This window comes from Callorhinchus milii, unplaced genomic scaffold, assembly GCF_018977255.1.
Source record: "Callorhinchus milii isolate IMCB2004 unplaced genomic scaffold, IMCB_Cmil_1.0 Scaffold10, whole genome shotgun sequence".
Classification (NCBI taxonomy): Eukaryota; Metazoa; Chordata; class Chondrichthyes; order Chimaeriformes; family Callorhinchidae; genus Callorhinchus; species Callorhinchus milii.
Window position 1 is genome coordinate 21,588,362 of NW_024704751.1, and position 14,503 is coordinate 21,602,864.

Sequence of the window (14,503 nt, forward strand, 5' to 3'; positions counted from 1 at the left end):
ATTGTTTCCCCGGTTGGAGAAACTAAAACTAGGGGTCACAACCTTAAAATCAGAGGCAGCCCTTTCGCACTGAGTTGAGGAAGAACTTCTTCACTCAAAGGGCGGTGAATGTATGGAAATCACTACGCCAAAGGGCTGTTGACGCTCAGTCCTTGAACATATTCAAGACTGAGAGAGATAGATTTCTTATTGCAAAAGGGATTAAGGGATGTGGGAATAAGGCAGCGTCAGGTTATGAGCTGGAGTTAGATTAGAAGATCATCCATGATTGAATGGCGGGGCAGGGTCGAATGGGCTACTCCTGCTCCTACATGTTATGTTAATCCCTTAAAAAAATAATTTGGTCAGTTAATCCACGACTGTTTGTGGGACACTGCTGTGTACAATTGGTTGCCACGTTTCACCCACAAAATATACAGTCAATTCACTTCACAACATATTCTCTGAAGCGATTTGAGACATCTTGAAGATGTTTCAGGGCAGCATCACGCAAATGGAGTTGGCAGCTTACGTTCTGTTTGAGATAAATTATTGCATTTGATCCTGCGCCCGTCTCAAAGTGCTTCACAGGGAATTGCTGTCAAGTGTAGTGATTGTATCCAAGTGTGGAATCATGGTCCTGTGTTTGTACATCCAGTGCCTGGAATCCACTGTGATTGGTTTGCAGAGAGGGCAGCAGCTTCTGCTTGTTGGGTGTCAAATGACCAACTAGTGACTGTCCTTCGCTTGTACTGGACAACCACGTGTGCAGAAAGTGTCTCCGGCTGCTCGAGCTTGAGCTCAGGGTTTCTGAATTTGAGGAGAGGCTGGTGTCACTGCAGTGCATACGGGAAGCTGAAGCCTTTATGGATCGTACGTTTCAGGAGGTGATCACCCCACGGCCACAGGGAGTTCAGGAGGAGAGTGAGTGGGTGACCACCCGGCATTGGTCGGAAGCAGAGACAGGCAGTGCAGAGATCCCCCGGGAGTGTGGCACTCACAAACAGGATTTCTGTGCTGAATACTGTGAGGGTGACGACCCCTCGGGGGAGGGCAATCTTAGGCAAGTCCACGGCAGAGTGGGGCAAACAACTCCACAGGGAAGCGGAGCAATGCTATTGTCATTGGGGATTCAACAGTTAGGGGGATAGACAGGAGTTTCTGCATCTGTAGTCATGAGTCTCACATGGTGTGTTGCCTCACATGGTGTGTTGCCTCACATGGTGTGTTGCCTCCCTGGTGCCAGGGTGGAGGATGCGGAGCGGGTGTGGAACTTTCTGTGTTGGGAGGGGAACAGCCAGAAGTCGTGTTCCATGTTGTAACCAATATTGTGGAAATGAAAAGGGTTGAGCTCCTACAGACAGAGTTTCAGGAGCTCAGGACGAAACTAAAGAGCAGAACCTCAAAGGTATAATCTCTGGATTACTCCCAGTGCCACGTGCTGGTGTGAACAGGAACAGCAAGATAAAGCAGGTTAGTGAGTGGCACGGGAAATGGTGCAGGACAGAGGGCTTCAGATTCCTGGGGCTTTGGTACCAGTTCTGGGGAAGGAGGGACCTGTACAAGACACCTGAACACTGCAGAGAAGTGTGAGGTGATGTGTTTTGGGTGGAAGAATGAGGAGAGGCAATATAGAATAAATAATGCAACAACAACAACTTGGATTTATATAGCGCCCTCCACGCCGGACAGCGTCTCAGAGCGCTTTACAGTAACGGATCCCGGGACCAAGCCAGGGGAGGGGGAGGAGCCAGGGGGAGGGGGAGACGGGAGGGTGGAGGGGGAAAAGCCAGGGTAAGGGGCCAGGTGGGCAGGGGGAGGGGCCAGGGTGAGTGGGGGGAAGGTGACCAAAGGTGCGGTCGAAACGAAAGGTCTTCAGCAGAGACCTGAAAATGGGAATGGAGGGAACGAGACGAAGGCAGTGAGGAAGGGAGTTCCAGAGCCTCGGGGCATAGTGGCTGAAGGCACGGCCGCCGAGGGTGGAGCGGAGGACTCGGGGGACGAGGAGGAGGCCAGACCCGGAGGAACGAAGTCAACGGGACTGTTTTGAGGAGAGAGGAGTTTTAAATGGCGTACAGGAGCAGAGAGACTTGGGGCTTCACATAAAAAACTATATGGGATCCTTGGCTTTATAATAATAGTAATTCTTACATTTGATATATATCACATCTTCTAGACGTCTCAAAGCATTTCACAGAATAGACTGTAAAGTGAATTGACACTCCTCATTCTTCCACCCAAAACACATCACCTCACACTTCTCTGCAGTGTTCAGGTGTCTTGTACGGGTCCCTCCTTCCCCAGAACTGGTCCCCAAAGCCCCAGGAATCTGAAGCCCTCTGTCCTGCACCATTTCCCGTGCCACTCACTAACCTGCTTTATCTTGCTGTTCCTGTTCACACCAGCACGTGGCACTGGGAGTAATTGACTGAGATTTGCAGGGATAGAGTGGGACTGATGGGCAGCTCTTCAAAGAGTCGGCACAGGCTTGATGGGCTGAATGGCCTCTTTCTGTGCTGTAATACTCGATGATCAGTAATGAATCAACTTTTTTTCTTCTTTCTCCCCCTGAAGGAGCGGCTGGACTCTCAGCTGCTGGCAGTGCTGTGGTCGGGACATTAGGGGCTGCGACTGGCTACGGTATTAAAAAGGCTTTTGTCAGTGACTAAAGAATCTTAAATCGTTGTAAAGAATACAGCACAGAGACTGAGATGTAACTTGTATTCCTGGTTGTTCTCGAGTCACCATTGAGCAGTGACTCTGTTCCTTGTGATTGGGATAAAAGTGACATTCCAGTGTGGCTGTAAATGTCAAGCTTCACCTATAACTGCCTCTGATTGCTGTTTGGGAATTTAGATGTTGATATTCAAGCTTTTCACTCGACAACAAACAGTACTAACCTGGTCGCTCCCTCCGCTCAGCAGGTACCGGCCTGCTTCACATCCCCACGCACCCCACCATCAGCAGTCAGCGTGTCTGCCCCACTCTCTGGAACTCCATCTCGCAGTCCCTCAGCCTCACCCCTTCCCTCACCTCCTTTAAGGTCCGTCTAAACGCCTTCCTCGTTGCCCCCCCCCCCAAACCAACGCGCACCTCGGGGGCAACCCCTCAACTCTACAGCGCCTTGGGACGTCCTCCTGACGTGAAAGGTGATATATAAATGCAAATTTGTATTATATTGTAAAGCCAATCTGATCCCATTACATGGAGTTGCTAAGTCTAAAGTCAACGTTACTCCTACACTCCCAACAGACGCTACATATGCACATTAGAGCCAGAGACATGTTTCCATTACCGTTAAGCTGGGACAACAGGAAATCGTGAAGCCTGTGATGGCCCACCCAACCCCCGCACAAAGCAGCCCCTGAAAAGAACCCCCAAACAGCCGCCCCCCCAAAAAAAAACCTGTAAAAATAACTAGTAACGGTGTGGTGCCCGGGCCTGAGTGCTGTGACAGTGGTGGAGGGTTTCCAGATGGCCAAACTGCAATTGAGGAAAGTTAAGGTAAATGGGGGTGAGGGGAGCTGCACTCGATTGATTATTGATGGATTGTCCCAATCTATCCCTTGATTATTGATTATTGTCCCAGTCTATCCCTTTTACAAGCCTTGTCTGTCTCTCTCGCTCTCTCTCACAGTTGCTGGAGTGGTGGGTGTTCCTTTGGGGCTCAGTGCTGCTGGAATTGGGGCAGGAACCTTAGCAGCCAACGCAGGAGGAATAGCAGCAAGTGGTTTGGCGGCAGGTAAGAAGCCCATTGCCAATCTTATCTCATCCTTCCAGCACAACAACCCCATCTTCCTAGTGTAGCGACGAGGTATTTCTTAATTGAGGCCTAGTAACAAACTCACTATGGTAGTGGGGGGGAGGTGGCTAATTACAGTCGCCCACGCCAACCCTTCCCCAGAGAATTGTTCACTAAGTTTCTTGCAGAAGAAGATCGCTGCTCAAGGCATATTCTTTAGCATCTCAACAGAGTGTTGTATGGAATACATAGGCTATTCTAGAGCTGGGCTGTCAGAGCTGTGGAGTCCTGTAGCTCAGTGGTTAGAGCACTTACTTTGCAAGCGAGAGGACCTGGGTTCGATTCACGGAAGGCGAAATGTTGGACCGGTTTCCATACTCCTCACGCCTGTGTTTACCTATCAGTAAGTAGGAACCTGGTTGTTTATTGATTGGAGAATTGTTTTTGCAGGGGTAATAATCCCTTAAAAAAATAATTATTATTTGGTCAGTTCTCTTCAACCGTACCTTCACCTCGCCTCTCGACTTTCTACCCCCTCCTCGCTCCCTCCCTCCCTTCCCTCACCCTGACCATTCCCCCCTACTCGGGTCCCGACCCAACTGTCCAGCGCCTTGGGACATCCTCCCGACGTGAAAGGCGCTCTATAAATGCAATCTTGTTGTTGTTGTTGTTGTTAATCCACGACTGGAGTACAATGAGTACAATTGCTGAGTACAATTCGCTGCCGTTGCTGCTTTTTGTCAACAAAATATAGTCAATTAATTTTACAGTATAATCTGTGAAGCGCTTTGAGACATCTCAAAGACGTGATAAGGTGCTATATCAAACGCAAGGATTATTCTCAGGAGGCACTGACTAAAAGAATAGGCTGAGTAGACTGATCTCTGCCGTTAGCATAAAAAGGTAAACAAGTTAAGCTGCTTAATTGTGCAGTTCTGAGACCTTCCCTCAGCCCAGTGCACGGCCCTGACACTAAGTGTTTGAGCACAGGACGGATGGAGTTGAGGACAGTTAAAAGCCATGTTGTCAAACCGCATTGTGTTGCCGATTACATACAACCATCTCCAGAAAACTCAAGTGAAACTCACAGTAAAGCATTAAAAAGAGATTATATTGTCCTGTTTTATTTGGAATATTGAATCCATCTACAAAATAGACAGTCACTACACTTTACAGTAAATCCTGTGAAGAGCTTTAAGATGTTGAAGGGTTGATATCAAATGTAAGGATTATTGAAAGCCAGGGTTAGCAAACTTCATCAGTGAAGCCCTCTGTTTCAGGGCAGCATCGCGCAAATGGAGTTGGCAGCTTACGTTCTGTTTGAGATAAATTATTGCATTTGATCCTGCGCCCGTCTCAAAGTGCTTCACAGGGAATTGCTGTCAAGTGTAGTGATTGTATCCAAGTGTGGAATCATGGTCCTGTGTTTGTACATCCAGTGCCTGGAATCCACTGTGTTTGGTTTGCAGAGAGGGCAGCAGCTTCTGCTTGTTGGGTGTCAAATGACCAACTAGTGACTGTCCTTCGCTTGTACTGGACAACCACGTGTGCAGAAAGTGTCTCCGGCTGCTCGAGCTTGAGCTCAGGGTTTCTGAATTTGAGGAGAGGCTGGTGTCACTGCAGTGCATACGGGAAGCTGAAGCCTTTATGGATCGTACGTTTCAGGAGGTGATCACCCCACGGCCACAGGGAGTTCAGGAGGAGAGTGAGTGGGTGACCACCCGGCATTGGTCGGAAGCAGAGACAGGCAGTGCAGAGATCCCCCGGGAGTGTGGCACTCACAAACAGGATTTCTGTGCTGAATACTGTGAGGGTGACGACCCCTCGGGGGAGGGCAATCTTAGGCAAGTCCACGGCAGAGTGGGGCAAACAACTCCACAGGGAAGTGGAGCAATGCTATTGTCATTGGGGATTCAACAGTTCGGGGGATAGACAGGAGTTTCTGCAGCTGTAGTTATGAGTCTCACATGGTGTGTTGTCTCACATGGTGTGTTGTCTCACATGGTGTGTTGCCTCCCTGGTGCCAGGGTGGAGGATGCAGAGCGGGTGTGGAACTTTCTGTGTTGGGAGGGGAACAGCCAGAAGTCATGTTCCATGTTGGATTTAGGAACGAAAAGGCTTGAGGTCCTTTAGACAGACTTTCAGGAGCTCAGGAGGAGACTAAGGAGTGCAACCTCAAAGGTGTATTCTCTGGATTATTTCCAGTGCCACATCTAGTGTGTATAGAAAAAGCAAAATAAAGCAGGTTAATGTGTGGCTGGGGAAATGATGCAGGACGGAGGACTTCAGATTCCTGGGACTTTGGGACCAGTTTTGGGGCAGGTGAAACCTGTACAACGTGGACGGGCTGCACCTGAACAGGGCTGGGATCAACGTCCTTGCACGGAGGGCTTAAACTAATTTGGAGGGTGGAAGAGAACCAGGATGTAACATCATGGAGGAGATTCAGGGAACATAGAGGACTGGTAGAGACCAATAACATTGGAATAAAGAGTAGTCCAGAAAGAGGAGGGATTAGATATGGGAGAATTGCAAAGGCAGGTTTGGAGTGGGAGAAATAAGTTGGCTTTACAAGTGTAATGTTGTTGTTGTTGGTGAGCTGCACAAATTACCACATGGGATTATGATGTAGTGGCAATAACAGAGATTGGGCTGAAACAAGGGCAGGAATGGCAGTGTGGGAGACCATTGGTCGACCTCAAAACAAGAAGACCTTATTTGGTGTTGTGATAGTGAGCTCAGATATGATAAACAGCTTACACCGGGTTACAGGCTTTCTGCAGCCATGAGGGTCTGAGGAAGTTGTGCCTGGACTGCAGCTGTTTTGGGTTGAAGGCTATACCCAGCCGGCCCAACCGCTGAATGACATTCTGAAGGGAAGAAAAGCTTCTAAAGACTCCTTCGAGTTGAATTCGGAACAGATGGTCACCTTTAAAAAATCTCTGGGATACATTGGCAACGGCACATGCCCTCGGTATTCCGGATACGGGTAAACCTTATACTCTCTTCGTCAATGAGACAAACGGTTTTGTGACAGCAGTCCTTACTCGGGAACACGGTGATCAACAACGACCCATTGGCTACTATTCTGCCAAATTGGACACAGTGGCCTGTGGATGGGGAAGTGCGATGGAAGCAACTTGCAGAGCCGTCACGCTGACAGCCAGGTTGGTACTCGACCAAGAACTAACGGTTAAATGCCCTCATTCTGTGTATGCCATGTTATCCATGAATCGGGTATCACAGGTTACTTCTGCAAAATGGACTCGTTGGACAGCGATACTCGAGGCCCCCAATCTTCGGTTGGTGCGAGCTACGCCGACTAACCTTGCAGTTATGCTCCCGATTCCCGAGGAGCATAANGGGGGGAGGAAAGGTGAAAGGGTTATCGGACGAAAATCGAGTAGATGTGCTAAACTGTTTGGAAAACATACATGACTGTATAATGTTACCGGAGGATTTCTTTGATATTTTTCACCGATGGCTCGTCCATGGCGAAGGATGGAATTCGGAAGGCGGGATGGGCAGTAACCACCCTCTCAAGTGTGGAAGGTAGTGGTTGCCACCCGGCTGGAACATCAGCTCAGCAAGCCGAATTAAGGGCTCTCACCGAAGCCTGCAATCTGGCTGAAGGGAAAACAGTAAACATTTATACCGACTCAAGGTATGCATTTGGAGTTGCTCACGACTTCGGAAGCATCTGGAGATGCAGAGGATACCTAACCGTGACCGGTACACCCATTCGTAATGGAAAAGAGGTACAGACATTATTGGAAGCAATGAGTAAACCATCTAAGGCGGCGATACTTAAGTGCAAAGCCCACACGAAGGAAAACGCGGATGAAGCTAAGGGTAATGCAAAAGCGGACGAGGCGGCCAAGAGAGCTGCAGAAAGGACTCCTCAAACCGATGAAGACAGTTGTAGGATTCGATCATTAGAAATTAAAAGCTTACGTGCGGAAATTGCTAAGATGCAAGCTGAATGTTCTAAGGAAGAGATATGGACGTGGATGGAAGAAGGAATGCATTTGGGTTCAGATGGAATATGGCGACAACGTGACACTCAAAGAACAGTAGCCCCCCAGTCTTTAATGGCATTTTTGGCCCAACAGATCCACTCTTGGGAACATCTAGCCCCTCAGCAGATGGTGGCTAGATTTGCGAGACATTGGTGGGGAAAAGGCTTTAAGAAACATGCCCAGAATGTGGCGGACAGATGTGTCCCATGTCAAAAGATTAATCCAGGTCCTATTACGGTAATGCCTCAAATTCGACCCTCTGCCCCGATGGGTCCCTTTCAGGAAATACAGGTTGATTACATCTCCCTGCCCAAGAGTCGAGGTTTTTCTGATGTATTGGTAATTGTGGACAGATTCTCCAGATGGGTTGAAGCTACTCCGGTACGCAAAGCAACAGCGACCCAAACAGCGAAAATTCTGTGTAAAGACTACATACCGAGGTGGGGACTCCCAAGCTCGATCGATTCCGGTCAAGGGACACGCTTCACAGGAGCAGTATGCCAAGAAGTCTGCAGAATACTTAACATCAAGTGGAGTCTACACTGTCCTTACCACCCTCAGTCAACAGGCCAAGTTGAAAGAGAGATTGGTCAAATACCAGCTACAGGGTATCCCAAGGCCCCAAGCGTTACCAATTGTGCTCTGTAGCATAAGAGCAACCCCCAACCGAACGACTGGGCTCAGTCCGTTCGAGGTAGTTACAGGGCGACTGCTTAACTCTGAAAGAGAAAACTACGAACTGTGTTGAAAAGAATTAAGTCATAATGTTTTTGATATGGTTTTTGTTATTTGCGCTGGTGCGTTCGTGTCTCGCTCGTTTGTACTCTTCTCCTAAAGGTGCTCACTTGTATTCACTGCGCACCCCTACGGATGATGACGGATCACCTCCGGTTGGTCCCTATTATTTGTAAAGTGGTGTCGTTTTGTTTTGAGTGCAAAAGGGGGGATTGTGGGAGACCATTGATCGAACTCAAAACAAGAAGACCTTCTTTGGTGTTGTGATAGTGAGCTAAGATATGATAAACAGCTTACACCAGTTTTACAAGCTCTCTGCAGCCATGAGGGTCTGAGGAAGTTGTGCCTGGACTGCAGCTGTTTGCAGGACTGAATAAAACTTTTTATGAAACTTTCATTCGTCTGAAGACTCTCACTGCAAACAGTATCCAACAGGCAGCTTAACATTCCTGGCTACAATGCATTCAAGAGAGATAGGGAAGGAAAAAGAGGAGCGGGTGACAGTCAAAGATAATGTTATAGCCCTGGAGAGTGATGATGTGCTTGAAGGATCAAAAACAGAATCTGTTTGGTTAGAAGGTAAGGAGCAGAAGAGAAGCTCTTATGCTGCTAGGTGTATAATAATAATAATCCTTGCATTTGATATAGCGCTTTTCACGTTGGAAGGACGTCCCAAAGCGCTTCACAGAACACACTGTAAAGTGAATTGACTGTATATTTGTGGGCGAACGCGGCAGCCAATTGCGCACAGCAATGTCCCACAAACAGTCGTAGATTGAAATGACCAATTTTATTTTTTGGGTTTTTGGAGGGATTATTATTAGGCTCTGTGTGGAGTAAGGAAACTTGCCCAAGGTTTCGCCCTCTGCCTGGAATTGAACTCTGGTCTCTCACTTGCAAAGCGAGTGCTCTAACCACTGAGCTACAGGACTCCACAGGTATACTGCAGACCAACAAATAGTCGGAAGAAGAAAGAGGAGCAAATCTGCAAGCAGATTTCAGAAAAATATAGAAACAATAGATTAGTGATAATGAAGTGCTTCAATTATCCAAACATAGACTGGGACGAAAACTGTAAAGAGCATGGAGGGCAAGAAATCCTAAAATGTATACAGGAAAATGTCCTCAATCAGTATGTTTTCAGCCCAATGAGGAAGGAAGCAGTGCTGGATCTAGTCCTAGGGAATAGAGGGGCAAGTGCAGTATGTTTTAGTGGGAATGCATCTGGATAACAGCAATCATAATATCATTAGATTTAGAGTAGTTATGGAAAGGGAGAAGGAACCATCAAAGGTAAAGATACTCAACTAGAAGCAATTGGATAGGATAAAAATGGAAAAAGAGGAGGTACTTAAAAGGTTATCAGCGCTCAAAGTAAAATCACCTGGTCCAGATGGAATGCATCCTAGATTGCTATGGTAAGTTAGGGTGGAAATAGCGGAGGCTCTGGCCACAATCTCACAATCTTTTAATCCTCCTTGGATATGGGAGTAGTGACTGGAGGGTTGCAAATGTCCAAAAAAGGAGAGGGGTAATCTTAGTAACTACAGGTCAAGTCAGCCTAACGTCAGTGGTGGGGAAACTTCTAGAGACCATAATCCAGGACAAAATTCATTTTCACTTAGAAAAACATAAGTTAATCAATGAGTCAACATGGATTTGTTAAAAGCAAATCGTGTCTGACAAACTTAATTGGGTTCTTTGATGATATAAGGAGAGGATTGATGAAGGTAGTGCAGTTGATGTAGTGTATAATGTAGTGTTCTGCCTTTCCACATCTCCGCAACATTGCCTGCTTTCGCTACTGCCTCTCACCGCAGGCCTCCGAGACCCTGATCCACGCTTTCATTTCATCCCAGCTTGACTACCACGCTAACTGCCTGCTCACTGCACTTCCCAACTCTTCTCTCCACAAGCTTCAGATTATTCAGAACTCTGCAGCTCGTGTCCTCTCCCGCACCAGCCTCCAGAAACCTATCACCCCGTTCTTGCCTGCCTTCACTGGCTCCCCATTCCTCAGAGAATTGAGTACAAAATCCTCTTTCTTGCCTTCAAGCCCCTCCATGGTCTTGCTCCCCTGTACTTCTCCGACCTCCTAACCCCATATCAGCCTGTCCACTCCCTTCGGTCAGCGGAAACCAGCCTGCTTCAGGTCCCCCGCGCTTCCCGTCCACCATTGGCAATCGGGCATTCAGCATCTCTGCCCCCAAACTCTGGAACTCTATCCCGCAATCCCTCCACCTCACCCCCTCTCTTGCCTCCTTGAAGTCCCATCTGAAAACATTCCTCTTTAATCGTGCATTCAGCCGCCCTCCCACCACCTGCCATCCTCCCCTTCTGAATTATAGAATTATACAGCTAGGAGGCCATTTGACCCATCGTGTCTGTGACGGCTCTTTGAAGGAAGCTATCCAATTCAATCCCATCTCTCACTTTCTCCCCATAGCCCTGCACACTTGTCCTACTTCTCTCTTAAAAGTTGTTATCCAATCAGCTTCTCCCACCCTTTCAGGTAATGTCTAATATTTTAAATCGGTGTTAACAACAACAACTTGGATGTATATAGTGCCCTCCACGCCGGACGGCATCTCAGAGCGCTTCACAGTAACGGATCCCCGGGCCGGGGGAGGAGCCAGGGGGAGGCAGAGGAAGGTGACCAAAAGCCTGGTCAAAAAGAAAGGTCTTCAGCCAAGACCTTAAAGTGGGAAGAGAGGGGGACGAGGCGAAGGGAATGAGGAAGGGAGTTCCAGAGCCTCAGGGCATAGTGGCTGAAGACACCGCCGCCGATGGTGGAGCAGAGGATTCGGGGGACAAGGAGGAGGCCAGATCCGTGGAGCGAAGGCAACGAGCACTGTTGTGAGGTTAGAGGAGGTCAGAGAGGTCGGGGGGGTGCAGAGGAGTGGAGGGATTTGAAGACAAGGGTGAGGATCTTGAAGTCGATCCTCTCTGGGACAGGCAGCCAGTGCAGTTGCAAGGACTGGGGTAATCGGGGAGCGGAAATATGTTTGTCCTGAATATGTTTGTCCCGAATTATCATCTCTAGAAGCGGAAACAGCTTCTCTCTGTCAACTCTGTCAAAACCTCTCATAATTTTGAACACGTCTATTAAATCTCCCCTTAACCTTCCTGACTTTTGTATTCTATGCCCCTATTTATAAAGCCACAGAAATAGTGTGCTTTTTTAACAGCTTTAACACCTCTTCTGCCACCTTCAAAGATTTACCAGGTCTCTCTGTCCCTTCACCCCCTTTAAGATTGTCCCATCAGCTTATATTGCCTCTCATTCTTCCTCACAAAATGCATCACTTCACATTTCTCCACATTAAACTTCATCTGCCACGTGTCTGCCCACGTTACCAGTCTGTCTATGTCCATTTGCAGTCTGTTACTATCCTCCTCACTGTTTACTACTTTTCCTACCTTTGTATCATCTGCAAACTTGGGAATTGTACTCCCTATACAACAACAACAACAACAAGATTCCATTTATAAAGCGCCTTTCACGTCAGGAGGACGTCCCAAGGCGCTGCACAGTTGGGTCATGACCCGAGCAGGGGGGAAATGGTCAGGGTGAGGGGAGGGAAGGGAGGGAGAGAGGAGGGGGGAAATGGTCAGGGTGAGGGGAGGGAAGGGAGGGAGCGAGGAGGAGGAAGAGAGTCGAGAGGGGAGCTGAAGGCACGGTCAAAGAGAAAGGTTTTGAGACCGGCCTTGAAGGAGGAAAGGGAGGAAGCAAGGCGAAGGCACTGGGGGATGGAGTTCCAGAGCCTGGGGCTGAGAGGCTGAAGGCCCGACCACCGATGGTAGGGCGGTTGGGGCGGGGGACGTGGAGCAGACCGGAGCCAGAGGAACGGAGGGTACGGGCAGGTAGGTAGGGGGATAGTAGGTTGGAGAGGTAGGAGGGAGCAAGGCCGTGAATGGCCTTGTAGGTGAGGATGAGGATCTTGAAATCAATCCTCTGGGGGATGGGGAGCCAGTGGAGGCGAGCGAGGGTGGGAGTGATGTGGTCCGAAGCCTGGTGCGGGACAGTACACGAGCTGCAGAGTTCTGAATGACCTGCAGCTTGTGGAGGGAGGTGGCGGGAAGGCCGGCGAGGAGAGAGTTCCCATAGTCCAGCCTTGAGGTGACAAAGGCGTGAACCAGGGTTTCAGCAGCGTGAGGGGTGAGGTAGTGCCGTAGTCTGGCGATATTCCGGAGGTGATGGAAGGCGGTGCCAGTTGTGGTGCGGATGTGAGGGAGAAAGGACAGCTCAGGGTCGAACAAAACGCCGAGGTTCCTGACTGGCTTTGAGAGGTGGAGAGTGCAGCCTTGGATGCTGATGGTGTCAGCGCCTGAGGTGCGGAGGCGCTGACGTGAGCCAATCAGGAGGGCCTCGGTTTTTCGCACGTTGAGCTGAAGAAAGTTGTCTCTCGTCCAGGACTCGATGTCGGACAGGCAGCTGTCAGGACATCGGTGGTCGTGGAGTTGAGAGTAGAGGAGGAAAGGTAGAGTTGGGTGTCATCCGCATACATGTGGAAGTTAACCCCATGTTTGCGGATGATGTCACCACAGGGGGAGCATATAGAGGGTGAAGAGGAGGGGACCGAGGACAGAGCCCTGAGGGACACCACATGAGACAGTACGGGGGGTGGAGGAGAAGCCATTCGTTGAGACGAAGTGAAGACGGTGGAAAGGTACGACCTAAACCATTCAAGGACAGTGCCTTGAAGGTTGAGGTGGGAGGACAAGCGGTGGAGTAGGATAGCGTGGTCGACCGTATCGAATGCTGCCGATAGGTCGAGGAGGACGAGGAGACAGAGGGAGCCCTGGTCACAGATGGTCAGGATATCATTGGTGACCTTGACCAGGGCAGTTTCTGTGCTATGAGCAGCACGGAAACCTGACTGAAGGGGTTCAAAAAGAGAATGGGTGGAAGGAAAGAGCGCAGTTGGGAGGCGACAACTCTTTCCAAGACCTTGGAGAGAAAGGGGAGGTTGGAGATGGGCCGGTAGCTTGATAGCTGCGACGCATCAAGGGAGGGTTTTTTCAGGGTGGGCGTGATGATGGCAGTTTTTAATGGAATGGGGACAGAGCCAGAGGAGAGGGACAGGTTTATGATGTCAGTGATGTGTGGGGCAAGAAAATGGAGCTGGGAGATAAGGAGTGGAGTGGGGATGGGGTCAAGGGAGCAGGTGGTTGGTTTTAGGGATAGGATGAGTTCAGTGACAGAGGGTGGGGAAACGGGTACGAAGGTGTGTAGGGGAGGATGGGTAGGAGTCGGAGTGTGGGAGGGAAGGGGTGGGTGGTGGGTGGAAGTTGGAGGGGAAGTGACCGCGGAGCGGATTCCCTTGATCTTGGATTCAAGGAAATCCAGCATCTCCTCGCAGTGAAGGTTGGAGGAGATGACCTGCGCGGGGTGGCGGGGGGGACGGAGGAGTCGGGATGTGGTGGAAAACAGTAGCCTGGGGTTGTTCTTCGCCTCCAGGATTATCCTGGAGTAGAAGGACGACTTGGCCGAGGCTAGAGTGGAGCGGTAAATTTTGAGGAGGTCCAGCCAGATTTGTCGGTGGACCGTTAGGCCAGATTTGACGCAGGTGCGTTCAGCAGCCCGCACCTGGCATTTCAGTGAGCGGAGGTGGGTGGTGTACCAGGGGGAGGAGCGGGAGTAGGAGACAGTGCGGGAAGTGATGGGGGCAAGAGTATCGAGTGTGGAGGAGAGGGTATTGTGGAGGAGGGAGAGAGGAGAAGAGGGGTCGGTGAGGGTTGAAGGCCAGAGGGAGAGGAGTTCAGAGGACTCCAAGGCATCGGTTAGGGATTGTGGGGGTAACTTCTTCCAAGGGCGGTAGAAGATGGTGGTGGGTCTGGTGGAGGTGGGGAGGGGGGTGGAGGTGGTGAAGGAGATGAAGTAGTGGTCGGAGATGGCCTTGTCGGTAATAGTGACATCCGAGACACTGAGGCCCCGGGTGATCACCAAATCGAGTGGGTGGCCGTGACTGTGAGTGGGGGAGTTTATGTGTAGGGAAAGGTTGAGTGAGGAGAGCAGGGAAGAGAA

At 49.7% G+C, this 14,503-nt stretch overlaps 1 protein-coding gene across 19 annotated transcripts in view; it reads left to right on the forward strand.

Annotated features, from left to right (window-relative positions):
• Positions 1-14,503, forward strand: part of LOC103172292 (spidroin-1-like) — an 85,576-nt gene that overhangs the window by 25,487 nt on the left and 45,586 nt on the right. For 15 of the 19 annotated variants that reach the window (XM_042338883.1, XM_042338898.1, XM_042338882.1 and 12 more), the window contains one exon: positions 3,617-3,721. The exons of 1 other annotated variant lie outside the window; for it this stretch is intronic. In XM_042338883.1, the coding sequence (XP_042194817.1) occupies positions 3,617-3,721 (105 nt within the window). Of the gene's footprint in view, positions 1-2,553; positions 2,620-3,616; positions 3,722-14,503 lie in introns of all 19 variants that reach the window. 3 more of the 19 variants (XM_042338890.1, XM_042338891.1, XM_042338895.1) reach the window with 2 other exon arrangements.